This window comes from Oncorhynchus masou, chromosome 27, assembly GCF_036934945.1.
Source record: "Oncorhynchus masou masou isolate Uvic2021 chromosome 27, UVic_Omas_1.1, whole genome shotgun sequence".
NCBI lineage: Eukaryota > Metazoa > Chordata > Actinopteri > Salmoniformes > Salmonidae > Oncorhynchus > Oncorhynchus masou.
Genome location: NC_088238.1, coordinates 62,772,537 through 62,785,036, shown reverse-complemented (window position 1 = coordinate 62,785,036; position 12,500 = coordinate 62,772,537). Strand labels below are relative to the sequence as shown.

The 12,500-nt window shown below is 46.3% G+C and overlaps 1 protein-coding gene across 1 annotated transcript in view; it reads right to left on the bottom strand.

Annotated features, from left to right (window-relative positions):
- The window catches only part of npy2rl (neuropeptide Y receptor Y2, like), a 12,937-nt gene extending 4,751 nt beyond the window's left edge, over positions 1–8,186 (bottom strand). The window contains exons 1-3 of the mRNA XM_064940842.1: positions 7,746–8,186; positions 4,617–4,671; positions 3,849–4,390 (exon numbers count right to left, since the gene is read on the bottom strand). Of these exons, the coding sequence (XP_064796914.1) occupies positions 3,849–4,260 (412 nt within the window). The 5' untranslated portion in view covers positions 4,261–4,390; positions 4,617–4,671; positions 7,746–8,186. The remainder of the gene's footprint in view (positions 1–3,848; positions 4,391–4,616; positions 4,672–7,745) is intronic.
- Positions 8,187–12,500: the final 4,314 nt, after the last annotated feature.

Sequence of the window (12,500 nt, the reverse complement as noted above, 5' to 3'; positions counted from 1 at the left end):
TTCTTCAAAGGTAAATGATTTAATTTGGTTGCTTTTCTTATTTTCGTGAAAATGTTGCCTGCTGCCAGCAGAGCCTAGCATAGCATTATGCCATGATAAACTTACACAAATACTTGTCTAGCGTTAGCTGTAACGCATATTTTGAAAAATCTGAGACGACAGTGTGATTAACAAAAGGCTAAGCTTGTGTTTGAATATATTTCATTTGCGATTTTCATGAATAGGAAAAGTTTCTAGGGGTATTTATGTCCGCTGCGTTATGCTAATTCGTTTGAGGCTATGATTACGCTCCTAGATCCATGATTGCTAGTCGCAAAAGGCTAAACAAACAGATGGAAAGATGGAAGAATTCCACACAAACAAGAGTGCGGTTAAAAAAACACACACATTTCTTTCCACAGGGCCGGGGGGTGAGACAGGGATGCAGCTTAAGCCCTCTTCAGAATATATTGCAGCACCCTACTAGAAGGATGATCTGGTGCTTCTGTCACCAACCAAGGAGGGCCTACAGCAGCACCTAAATATTCTGCACAGATTCTGTCAGACCTGGGCCCTGACAGTAAATCTCAGTAAGACAAAAATAATTGTGTTCCAAAAAAGACACAGCAATAAAAACGATACATACCTCGGCCCAAACTTCCACAAAGCTGATCTGAGAGGCAAGAAGGGCATTCTATGCCATCAAAAGTTACATAAAAATTCGACATACCAATTAGGATCTGGCTAAAAATGCTTGAATCAGTTATATAACCCATTTCCCTTTATGGTTGTGAGGTCTGGGGTCCGCTCACCAACTAAGAATTCACAAAATGGGACAAACACCAATTTGAAACTCTGCATGCATAATTATGCAAAAATATCCTCAGTGTACAATGTAGAACACCAAATAATGAGTGCAGAGCAGAATTAGGCCGTTACCCACTAATTATCAAAATCCAGAAAAGAGCCGTTAAATTCTATAACCACCTAAAAGGAAGCGATTCCCAAACCTTCCATAAGAAAGGCAACACCTACAGAGAGATGAACCTGGAAAAGGGTCCCCTAAGCAAGCTGGTCCTCTATTCACAAACAAAACAGACCCCACAGAGCCCCAGGACAGCAACACAATTAGACCAAATCAAATCATGAGAAAACAAAAAGATAATTACTTGACATACTGGAAAGAATTTACAAAAGAAAACAGAGCAAACTAGAATGCTATTTGTCTCTAAACAGAGAGTACACAGTGGCAGAATACCTGACAACTGTGACTGACCCAAACTTAAGGAAAGCTTTTAATATGTACATAGCCTTGCTATTGATAAAAGGCCGCCATAGGCAGACATGGCTCTCAAGAGAAGACAGGCTATGTGCTCACTGCCCACAAAATGAGGTGGAAACTGAGCTGCACTTCCTAACCTCCTGCCCAATGTATGACCATATTAGAGACACACATTTCTCTCAGATTACACAGACCCACAAAGAATTAGAAAACAATCCAATTTTGATAAACTCCCATATCTACTGGGTGAAATACCACAGTGTGACATCACAGCAGCAAGATTTGTGACCTGCTGCCACAAGAAAAGGGCAACCAGTGAAGAACAAACACCATTGTAATACAACCCATAATTATTTTGATTTATTTTCCCTTTTGTACTTTAACTATTTGTACATCATTACAACACTGTATAGAGACATAATATGACATTTCAAATGTCTTTATTCTTTGAGTGTAATGTTTATTTTAAAAATGTAATTTCACTTTTGTTTATGATCTATTTCACTTGCTTTGGTAATGTAAGCATATGTATCCCATGCCAATTAATGCCCCTTAAATTGAAATTGAGAGAGAGAGACAAAGGCATATCTAAAATCTTTAAGTAACAATGACAAAGACACAGGGGTTTCCTCAGCACCCGTTTTAAACAAGATATTTTGTCACGAAAAGATGCTCGACTATGCATATAATTGACAGCTTTGGAAAGAAAACACTCTGACGTTTCCAAAACTGCAAAGATATTATCTGTGAGTGCCACAGAAATTATGCTACAGGCGAAACCAAGATGAAATTTCATACATGAAATGGCCCAGATTTTGAATGCGCTGTGTTCCAATGTCTCCTCATATGGCTGTGAATGCGCCAGGAATGAGCCTACACTTTTTGTCGTTTCCCCAAGGTGTCTGCAGCATTGTGACGTATTTGTAGGCATATCTTTGGAAGATTGACCATAAGAGACTACATTTACCAGGTGTCCACTTGGTGTCCTCCGTAGAAATTATTGCGTAATCTCCAGCTGCGTCCACTTTTCCATTTGGTTCAGAAGAGAAACCCAACTGCCACGAATGATTTATCATTGAATAGATATGTGAAAAACACCTTGAGGATTGATTCTAAACAACGTTTGCCATGTTTCTGTCGATATTATGGAGCTAATTTGGAAAAAAGTTTGGCGTTGTAATGACTGAATTTTCGTTTTTTTCTTTCTTAGCCACACGTGATGAATAAAATGGAGCGATTTCTCCTACACAAATAATATTTTTGGAGAAACTGAACATTTTCTATCTAACTAAGTCTCCTCATTGAAAACATCCGAAGTTCTTCAAAGGTAAATGATTTTATTTGAATGCTTTTCTTGTTTTTGTGAAAATGTTGCCTGCTGAATGCTAGGCTTAATGCTATGCTAGCTATCAATACTCTTACACAAATGCTTGTGTAGCTATGGTTGAAAAGCATATTTTGAAAATCTGAGATGACAGTGTTGTTAACAAAAGGCTAAGCTTGTGAGCCAATATATTTATTTCATTTCATTTGCGATTTTCATGAATAGTTAACGTTGCGTTATGGTAATGAGGCTATGATTACGCTCCCGGATGCGGGGTTGCTCGACGCTAGAGGTTAATTGGGGAGGACGGGCTCGTGGTAACAGCTGGACCAGAACCAGTTCATGCATGGTTTCAATGTGTTTGATGCAATTACACACACACACACACACACACACACACACACACACACACACACACACGCACGCACACGCACGCACACGCACATGCACAATACATTCTTGCCAATAACCAGGCCCAATGGGGCAGAGGATAGACTGAAGGATGAATACACACATGTACACACACACACACACAGACACACACACACACACACACACACACACACACACACACACACACACACACACAGACACACACACAGACACACACACACACAGACACACACATGTACACACACACACACACACACACACACACACACACACACACACACACACACACACACACACACACACACACACACACAGACACACACACAGACACACACACACACACAGACACACACACACACACACAGACACACACACACACAGACACACACACACACAGACACACACACACACAGACACACACACACACAGACACAGACACACACACACACACACACACACACACACACACACACACACACACACACACACACACACACACACACACACACACACAGACACCAACCCCAAAAGTCTACAAAAAAACAATAAAATATTACATGACAGTTCATCTAAGTCCTCACTCAAACTAACCAAGGGGCATCGAACACACACACACACACACACACACACACACAGACACACACACACACACACACACACAGACACTGAGAATGAGGTACTGCTGATTTGATTTCTTTCTGAAAGTAACTTGTTGAGAAAGAGAGAGAAAGAGGCAGAGAGACAGGTAAACAAGTACACAGACAGGCAGACAGACAGACAGACAGACAGACAGACAGACAGACAGACAGACAGACAGACAGACAGACAGACAGACAGACAGACAGACCATCTATATAAAAAGCTACCTACCGACGGCGAGGTTAGCTATGAAGAAGTTAGTCACGGTCCTCAGCGTCTTGAAGCGATACACCACGTATATGACCAGAGAGTTCCCCACTACTCCTAGTAGTATAATGGTACTGTAGGCCAGGATTAAAACCACCTGGACCCCTACTAGCTTAGTACTGTCCCCCAGTCCTGCCAGAGAGCTGTCCCCATAGCCCCCCACGCCGGGACCGTACCCCCCCAAGTCTCCCAAATCCAGGAGGGGAGTGTCTGCGTAGAGAGACTGGAGGGGCGACGACGACTCTTCCGTTGGGGGGTCGTCGATGCCGGGGTCGTAGGCATGGTAGCCGGGGTATAGGTCATCGCCGTGGAGACCGGCGTCGGAGAAGAGAAGGGATGCATCTTGGGAGATGTTGGTGGGAGAGAGGTAATCCATATTTCTGGTTTCTCGTCACATGTCCGTCCGACGTATACACACACACACACACACACACACACACACACACACACACACACACACACACACACACACACACACCAACACAAAAGTGCACAAAGAGCGAGTTCTGGAAAGAAAGATGTGAGAAGGAAATAGGTGTTAAGATGCCATATGACACACACACACACACACACACACACACACACACACGAGTAACATGGTAACAGAGACTGTGACTTGGTGGTAACATGTGGCAATAGAACGCCTGAAGCAACTTGCTCAGTGAATTTGTGCATTCAAGGCTGTGCCTTCGCTCAAAGACAAGGAAACAAACACACAGTGTGTCAGAGCACCTGAAGCGATGAACTTTAGCACAAGAGGTGTGAAGGGAAGAGCTGGTCCTCTTACCTGAAACAGAGAGAGGAGGGGGAGAGAAGGATCTGAGTGACAAGGTAAGAAGGGCCTTCCATGCCATCAAAAGGAACATACAATTTGACATGCCAATTAGGATCTGGCAAAAAATACTTGAATAAGATAGAACCCATTACCAACCAAGAATTCACAAAATGGAAAGAACACCAAATTGAGACTCGGCCTGCAGAATTCTGCACAAATATACATTGTGTACAATGCAAAACACCAAATAATGAGTTGCAATTCCTAACCTCTCGCCAATGTATTTTGTTATATAAAAAAATATATATTTAACCTTTATTTAACTAGGCAAGTCCGTTAAGAACAAATTCTTACTTACAATTGACGGCCTAGGAACAGTATGACCATATTAGAGACACATATTTCCCTCAGATCACACAGACCCACAAAGAATTAGAAAACAAATCCAATTATGATAAACTCCCTTATCTACTGGGTGAAATACCACAGTGTGACATCACAGCAGTAAGAAAAGGGCAACCAGTGAAGAACAAACACCATTGTAAATACAACCCATATTTATGTTTATTTATTTTACCTTTTGTACTTTAACTATTTTCACTATTTGTGAAGAGAAGAGCTGAACCTCTTACCTGAGATATAGAGAGGAGGGGGGAGAGAGGGAAGGAGAGAAAAAGAGCGAGGGAGACAGCGAGAGAGGGAGAGAGAGAGAGAAAGCGAGAGAGAGGGAGAGAGCGAGAAGAGAGAAGAGAGAGAGAAAGAGAGAGGGAGAGCTTGAGAGCGAGAGAGGGAGAGAGAGAGGGAGAGGGAGAGGGAGAGCATGAGAGCGAGAGAGGGACACAGAGAGAGAAAGCGAGAGAGAGGGAGCGAGAAGAGAGAAGAGAGAGAGAAAGAGAGAGGGAGAGCTTGAGAGCTTGAGAGCGAGAGAGGGAGAGGGAGAGCGAGAGAGGAGAGAGAGAAAGAGAGAGAGAAGAGAGAAGAGAGGGAGAGCGAGAGAGGAGAGAGAGAAAGAGAGAGAGAAGAGAGAGAGAAAGAGAGAGGGAGAGGGAGAGCGCGAGAGGAGAGAGAGAAAGAGAGAGAGAAGAGAGAAGAGAGAGAGAAAGAGAGAGAGAAGAGAGAAGAGAGAGAGAAAGAGAGAGGGAGATGGAGAGCCATTTGAGACCTTGCTTAATTCCCCAACCATCTTCCATCAATCACATAGCTACAAGAATCAGACCTTTGTGAAACTTATAGCAGTTTAATGACAAATCAAATCAAATGTTATTGGTCACATACACATATTTAACAGATGTTATTGCGGGTGTAGCGAAATGCTTGTGTCCTTAGAGATCCTTTTTATGTCTCTGTTTTGGTTTGGTCAGGGCGTGAGTTGGGGTGGGTGGTTGATGTCCTTGATGATCTTTTTGGCCTTCCTGTGACATCGGGTGGTGTAGGTGTCCTTGAGGACAGGCAGTGTAACCCCCAGGAATGCGTTGGGCACACCACCCTCTGTGTGGACCATTTCAGATTGTCAGTGATGTGTACGCCGAGGAACTTGAAGCTTTTCCTCTTCTTCACAATGTGGATAAGGGGGTGCTCCCTCTGCTGTTTCCTGAAGTCCACAATCAGCTTCTTCGTTTTGGGGCCCCGAGCTTGATGGTGAGCTTGGAAGGTGCGTTGAAGGCTGAGCTATAGACGATGAACAGCATTCTTACATATTCCTCTTGTCCAGGTGGGCAGTGTGCAGTGTGATGGCGTCGTCTGTGCACCTATTGGGGCGGTTTGCACATTTCAGTTGGTCTAGGGTGTCAGGTAAGGTGGAGGTGATATGATCGTTAGCTAGCCTCTCAAAGATGACAGAAGTGAGGGCTACGGGCGCCGAACGCCGCTCGAACAAGGAGAGGGACCGACTTCGGAGGAAGTCGTGATGCACAGGACGGGCATATGAATATATCATAAAGCGTATTTTCTACAAGTCATTTAAAATATGATGAAAAAACATGACTGTAAATAATGAATTTCAAAGACAACAAAGGATTGAAGAAGCAAACTTTCAAAAGGAAACTTCTGATTAGAATAAATATGGGTTCTGACACTCTTGTGTACCAACCAGCCATAAAATAACACAATATATGTCACAACAAAATAAATGTAAATATGTGTTCTGACAATATTATGACAGGATATTTTTTAGTTTTACTAGGCAAGTCAGTTAAGAACAAATTCTTATTTTAAATGATGGCCTAGGAACAGTGGTTTAACTGCCTGTTCAGGGGCAGAACAACAGATTTGTACCTTGTCAGCTCAGGGATTTGAACTTGCAACCTTCCGGTTACTAGTCCAACACTCTAACCACTAGGCTACCCTACCTCCTCTACACTCTAACCACTAGACTACCCTACCTCCTCATACACTCTATCCCCTAGGCTACCCTACCTCCTCATACACTCTATCCACTAGGCTACCCTACCTCCTCTACACTCTAACCACTAGGCTACCTGCCACCCCTACACTCTAACCACTAGGCTACCCTGCCGCCTCTACACTCTAACCACTAGGCTACCCTGCCACCCCTACACTCTAACCACTAGGCTACCCTGCCGCCTCTACACTCTAACCACTAGGCTACCCTGCCGCCTCTACACTCTAACCACTAGGCTACCCTGCCGCCTCTACACTCTAACCACTAGGCTACCCTGCCGTCCCTACACTCTAACCACTAGGCAAGAGACAAAATTCACAAATTCAACAGCAAAACGAATAATGTCTCAATAAACCATGCTTTTTCTGGGAACACTGTGAAGTTATGGGCAGAGCTAGAAATTACCTGTCAGAGGTACTACACTATAAACATACTTTTAACGGACTAAGGATCCAAACCTTAACCCTTAGTTTAAACATTCAGAATGAAATGCCTAAACGCAAACATCGAAATTTGGCGTTCGTGGGCTAACGTCGGATTCTGAATTGAGACCTTGCGAGCTTGTTGAAGGGTCAGTGTGACACACACACACACACACACACACACACACACACACACACACACACACACACACACACACACACACACACACACACACACACACACACACACACACTTAACCTACCTTTCCCTCTGTCAAACGCAAATGTAAAATCCACTCACAGACGTCCAGTCCTCCAATCCATTAGTAGTAGGCTAACACATCCCATAAAGCTCTACTAATAACATATTATATCTTGTCACTAAATAATGCTCGATATTGTCATTCTCAACGATCAAACTGTTATATTCTGATAGCGATCAGACACCTAAAAAGAAACAGAAACGGTCCCAGACCTCAAAGTCGCGACCTTTGGTTTCAGTTTGCTGTTCCTTTAATCCTTCCATATTCCGGTGGAATCTGTTTTCAATCTGTTGAAAAAAATATCATAAAAAGTCCCGGAAAGCTGATCCTGTTCATTCCCACGTTAAACCGAGCCAGATGATGTTTCCCTGCGCAACGCTTCAACGATGACATCAATTCACCCTCCCTGCGCGCACTGAACAGAGAGACTGAATGAGCGGACTGCACGAGACAAGTCCGGTACGTTTTGTGTGAGCACGGAGAGTAATTCAACCGGGAGGAGGAGAAAAGTATGGGAGGGGAGGGAGAGGAGAGGAGAGGAGAGGAGAGGAGAGGAGAGGAGAGGAGAGAGGGAGGGGAGAAGAGAAGAGAAGAGAAGAGAAGAGAGGATAGGAGAGAGGGAATCTGTTTACCCTAAATTATATTAATATAGTGATGAGGAGGCCATGACTATTGTTTCCTGTCTGTTGTTTCCTGTCTGTTGTTTCCTGTCTGTTGTTTCCTGTCTGTTGTTTCCTGTCTGTTGTTTCCTGTCTGTTGTTTCCTGTCTATTGTTTCCTGTCTATTGTTTCCTGTCTATTGTTTCCTGTCTGTTGTTTCCTGTCTGTTGTTTCCTGTCTGTTGTTTCCTGTCTATTGTTTCCTGTCTATTGTTTCCTGTCTATTGTTTGCAAGTGTGCATGTATTTTGTGTGTGTGTGTGTGTGTGTGTGTCTGTGTGTGTCTGTGTGTGTGTGTGTGAAGAAAAAAAATGTTTTTGTTAAACATGGAAGAGAGACATATGTTCAACATAGAAGGGTTTTAGTTGTGAAGTGTGAATACCAGCAGGACAGTATGCTCTTATTATAACCAATACAGGGGATGGCTCTGACATATGCAACACACACACACACACACACACACACACACACACACACACACACACACACACACACACACACACACACACACACACACAGGAGAGCCAACTTCGGCGGAAGTCGTGACAGTACCCCCCCCCCCTGACGCGCGGCTCCCGCAGCGCGCCGCCACCGTCCTCGAGGACGATCCGGAGGATGAGGTGCTGGGCGATCCGGGTGGAGGCGGTGGAAATCTCTCAGGAGGGAAGGGTCCAAAATATCCCTCACCGGAACCCAGCATCTCTCCTCCGGACCGTACCCCTCCCAGTCCACGAGGTACTGTAGGCCCCCCACCTGGCGTCTCGAATCTAGAATGCCTCGAACTGTATACGCCGGGGACCCCTCGATGTCCAGAGGGGGTGGAGGGACCTCAGGCACCTCACCTTTTTGCAGGGGACCAGCCACCACCGGCCTGAGGAGAGACACCTGAAACGAGGGGTTAATACGGTAATACCTCGGAAGTTGTAACCTATAACACACCTCGTTTATTCTCCTCAGGACTTTGAACAGCCCTACACACTGCGGCCCCAGCTTCCGACAGGGCAGGCGGTATCGGGTCGAGAGCCAGACCCTGTCCCCCGGTGCAAACACGGGGGTCTCACTGCGGTGCTGGTCAGCGCTCCTCTTCTGCCGCTCTCCCGCTAACCGTAATGAGTCCTGAGCGGCTTTCCAGGTGTCCTTGGAGCGCTGTACCCATTCCTCCACCACAGGAGCCTCGGTCTGACTCTGATGCCATGGAGCCAGGACCGGCTGGTAACCTAACACACACTCAAAAGGAGACAAGTTAGTAGAGGAGTGGCGTAAGGAGTTATGGGCTAGTTCGGCCCATGGAACATACCTTGCCCACTCACCAGGCCGGTCCCGACAATAGGACCGCAGAAACCTGCCCACATCCTGGTTTACGCGCTCCACCTGCCCATTACTCTCGGGGTGAAAACCTGAGGTTAAGCTAACCGAGACCCCCAGTCTCTCCATAAACGCCCTCCACACTCATAATGACCAGAAGTAGTACTAAATGCGGTTTTCCACTCATCTCCTTCCCGGATACGTACCAGATTATACGCGCTCCTCAGGTCCAGTTTTGTGAAGAATCGCGCCCCGTGAAATGATTCCATTGCCGTAGCGATGAGAGGTAGTGGGTAACTAAACCCCACTGTGATGGAATTTAGACCTCTATAATCAATACACGGACGCAGACCTCCATCCTTCTTCTTCACAAAAAAGAAGCTTGAGGAGACGGGTAATATGGAGGGCTGAATGTACCCCTGTCCCAGCGATTCGGAAACATATGTTTCCATCGCAACTGTCTCCTCCTGGGACAATGGATACACGTGACTCCTAGGAAGTGCAGCGTTTTCTAGAAGGTTTATCGCACAGTCCTCTCGACGATGAGGTGGTAATTGGATCGCCTTCCCTTTACTGAAAGCGATAGCCAAATCGGCATAATCAGAGGGAATGCGCATGGTGGAACCTTGGTCTGGACTCTCCACCGTGGTCGCACCAACGGCAACTCCTATGCACCTACCTGAACACTCCTCTGACCACCCCTTAAGAGCCCCCTGTCGCCAGAAAATCACCGGGTTGTGTTGAGCTAACCAGGGAACCCCCAACACCACTGGAAACGCAGGTGAATCTATAAGGAACAGGCTAATCTGCTCCTTATGATCACCCTGCGTTACCATGTCCAGCAGCACCGTAGCCTCCCTAATTACTCCTGACCCTAATGGTCGGCTATCTAAGGAGTGCATGGGGAAAGGTCGATCTAACGACACCAGGGGAATCCCTAGCCTTAACGCAAGCCCACGATCCATAAAATTCCCAGCTGCGCCTGAATCGACTAGCACCTTATGCTGTAGAGATGGGGAAAAACCAGGGAAAGAAATCAATACAAACACATGACCAACAGGAAGCTCTGAATGAGTTTGGTGCTTACTCACCTGGGGTGATCGAGCAGTGTTCTGCCTGTCCTCCCGACTCCTAGACGAGTTCCTCCAGCACCGGTCGGACGTGTGCCCTCGTCGACCACAACTGGTGCAGGAGGACACTCCTCCTCCGGTCCCCCTTGAAGCCGTACCTCCTAATTCCATAGGGATAGGAACAGGGGGGCTGGGGATTGGAAACGACAGGACCTGATCCGAACGCCCGCGAGCAGCCAGCAGGTTGTCGAGACGGATAGCCAGATCGATAAGTCCATCCAGTGTGAACGTGGTGTCCCGACATGCCAGCTCCCTGCGGACGTCCTCCCTGAGACTACATCTAAAATGATCAATCAAGGCCCTGTCGTTCCATCCTGCTCCTGCTGCCAAAGTCCTAAACTCAAGGGCAAAATCCTGTACGCTCCTCGTCTCCTGACGCAGGTGGAACAGCCGTTCACCCGCCGCCCGACCCTCGGGTGGATGGTCAACAACAGCTCGGAATCGGTGGGTGAACTCTGGGTAATTATCCTTAGCCGAGTCCGGACCATTCCATACTGCGTTAGCCCACTCGAGGGCTCGCCCAGTCAAGCAGGAGACGAGGGCGCACACGCTCTCCTCTCCAGAGGGAGCAGGACGCACGGTAGCCAGGTATAGTTCCAGCTGAAGGAGGAAACCCTGGCACCCAGCCGCCGATCCGTCAAACACCCGTGGAAGTGTCAGCCAAAGAGCCACAGAGCCAGATGTGGTCGCAGAAACAGGAGGTGCTGGAGAAGGGGTTGGTAGAGATGATGTGGGGAGGCCACTCCTCTCCCATCGATCCATTCTCTCCATCATTTGGTCCATAGCAGAACCAATCCGGTGAAGCACGCTGGTGTGATGGAGGACCCTCTCTTCCATCGATGGGAGAGGAGACGCTGCTGCTCCTGCTGATTCCATGGGTGGTGCGGGATTCTGTCACGTCTAATCAAGGTGGGTGGAATCAGGCGCAGAGGGCAGATAGCGATATAAAGTTTATTCTCCGGGGAACAAAAACAAACAACGGTCAACCCAAATACAGACAGGGTGAATATATCCAACACAGGATAAAGACTAACCGGAGAATAATAAACAGCAAACACCGACAGACAAAACAAATGACAAAATAAACAATCCCGCACAAAACAAGGGCGGGACAACCTACATTAAATAAAGACACTAATTAACTAAACAACACACAGGTGAAACCAATTAGACAAAACCAACAGATACACGAAAAAGGGATCGGTAGTGGCTAATAGGACGGTGACGACGACCGCCGAGCACAGCCCGAACGGGCAGGAGAGCCAACTTCGGCGGAAGTCGTGACACTTCCCTATATACGTCACTCCCTTCGGTTCCTTCCCTATATATGTCACTTCCTTTGGTTCCTTCCCTATATATGTCACTCCCTTTGGTTCCTTCCCTATATATGTCACTCCCTTTGGTTCCTTCCCTATATATGTCACTTCCTTTGGTTCCTTCCCTATATATGTCACTTCCTTTGGTTCCTTCCCTATATATGTCACTCCCTTTGGTTCCTTCCCTATATATGTCACTTCCTTTGGTTCCTTCCCTATATATGTCACTCCCTTTGGTTCCTTCCCTATATATGTCACTTCCTTTGGTTCCTTCCCTATATATGTCACTCCCTTTGGTTCCTTCCCTATATATGTCACTCCCTTTGGTTCCTTCCCTATATATGTCA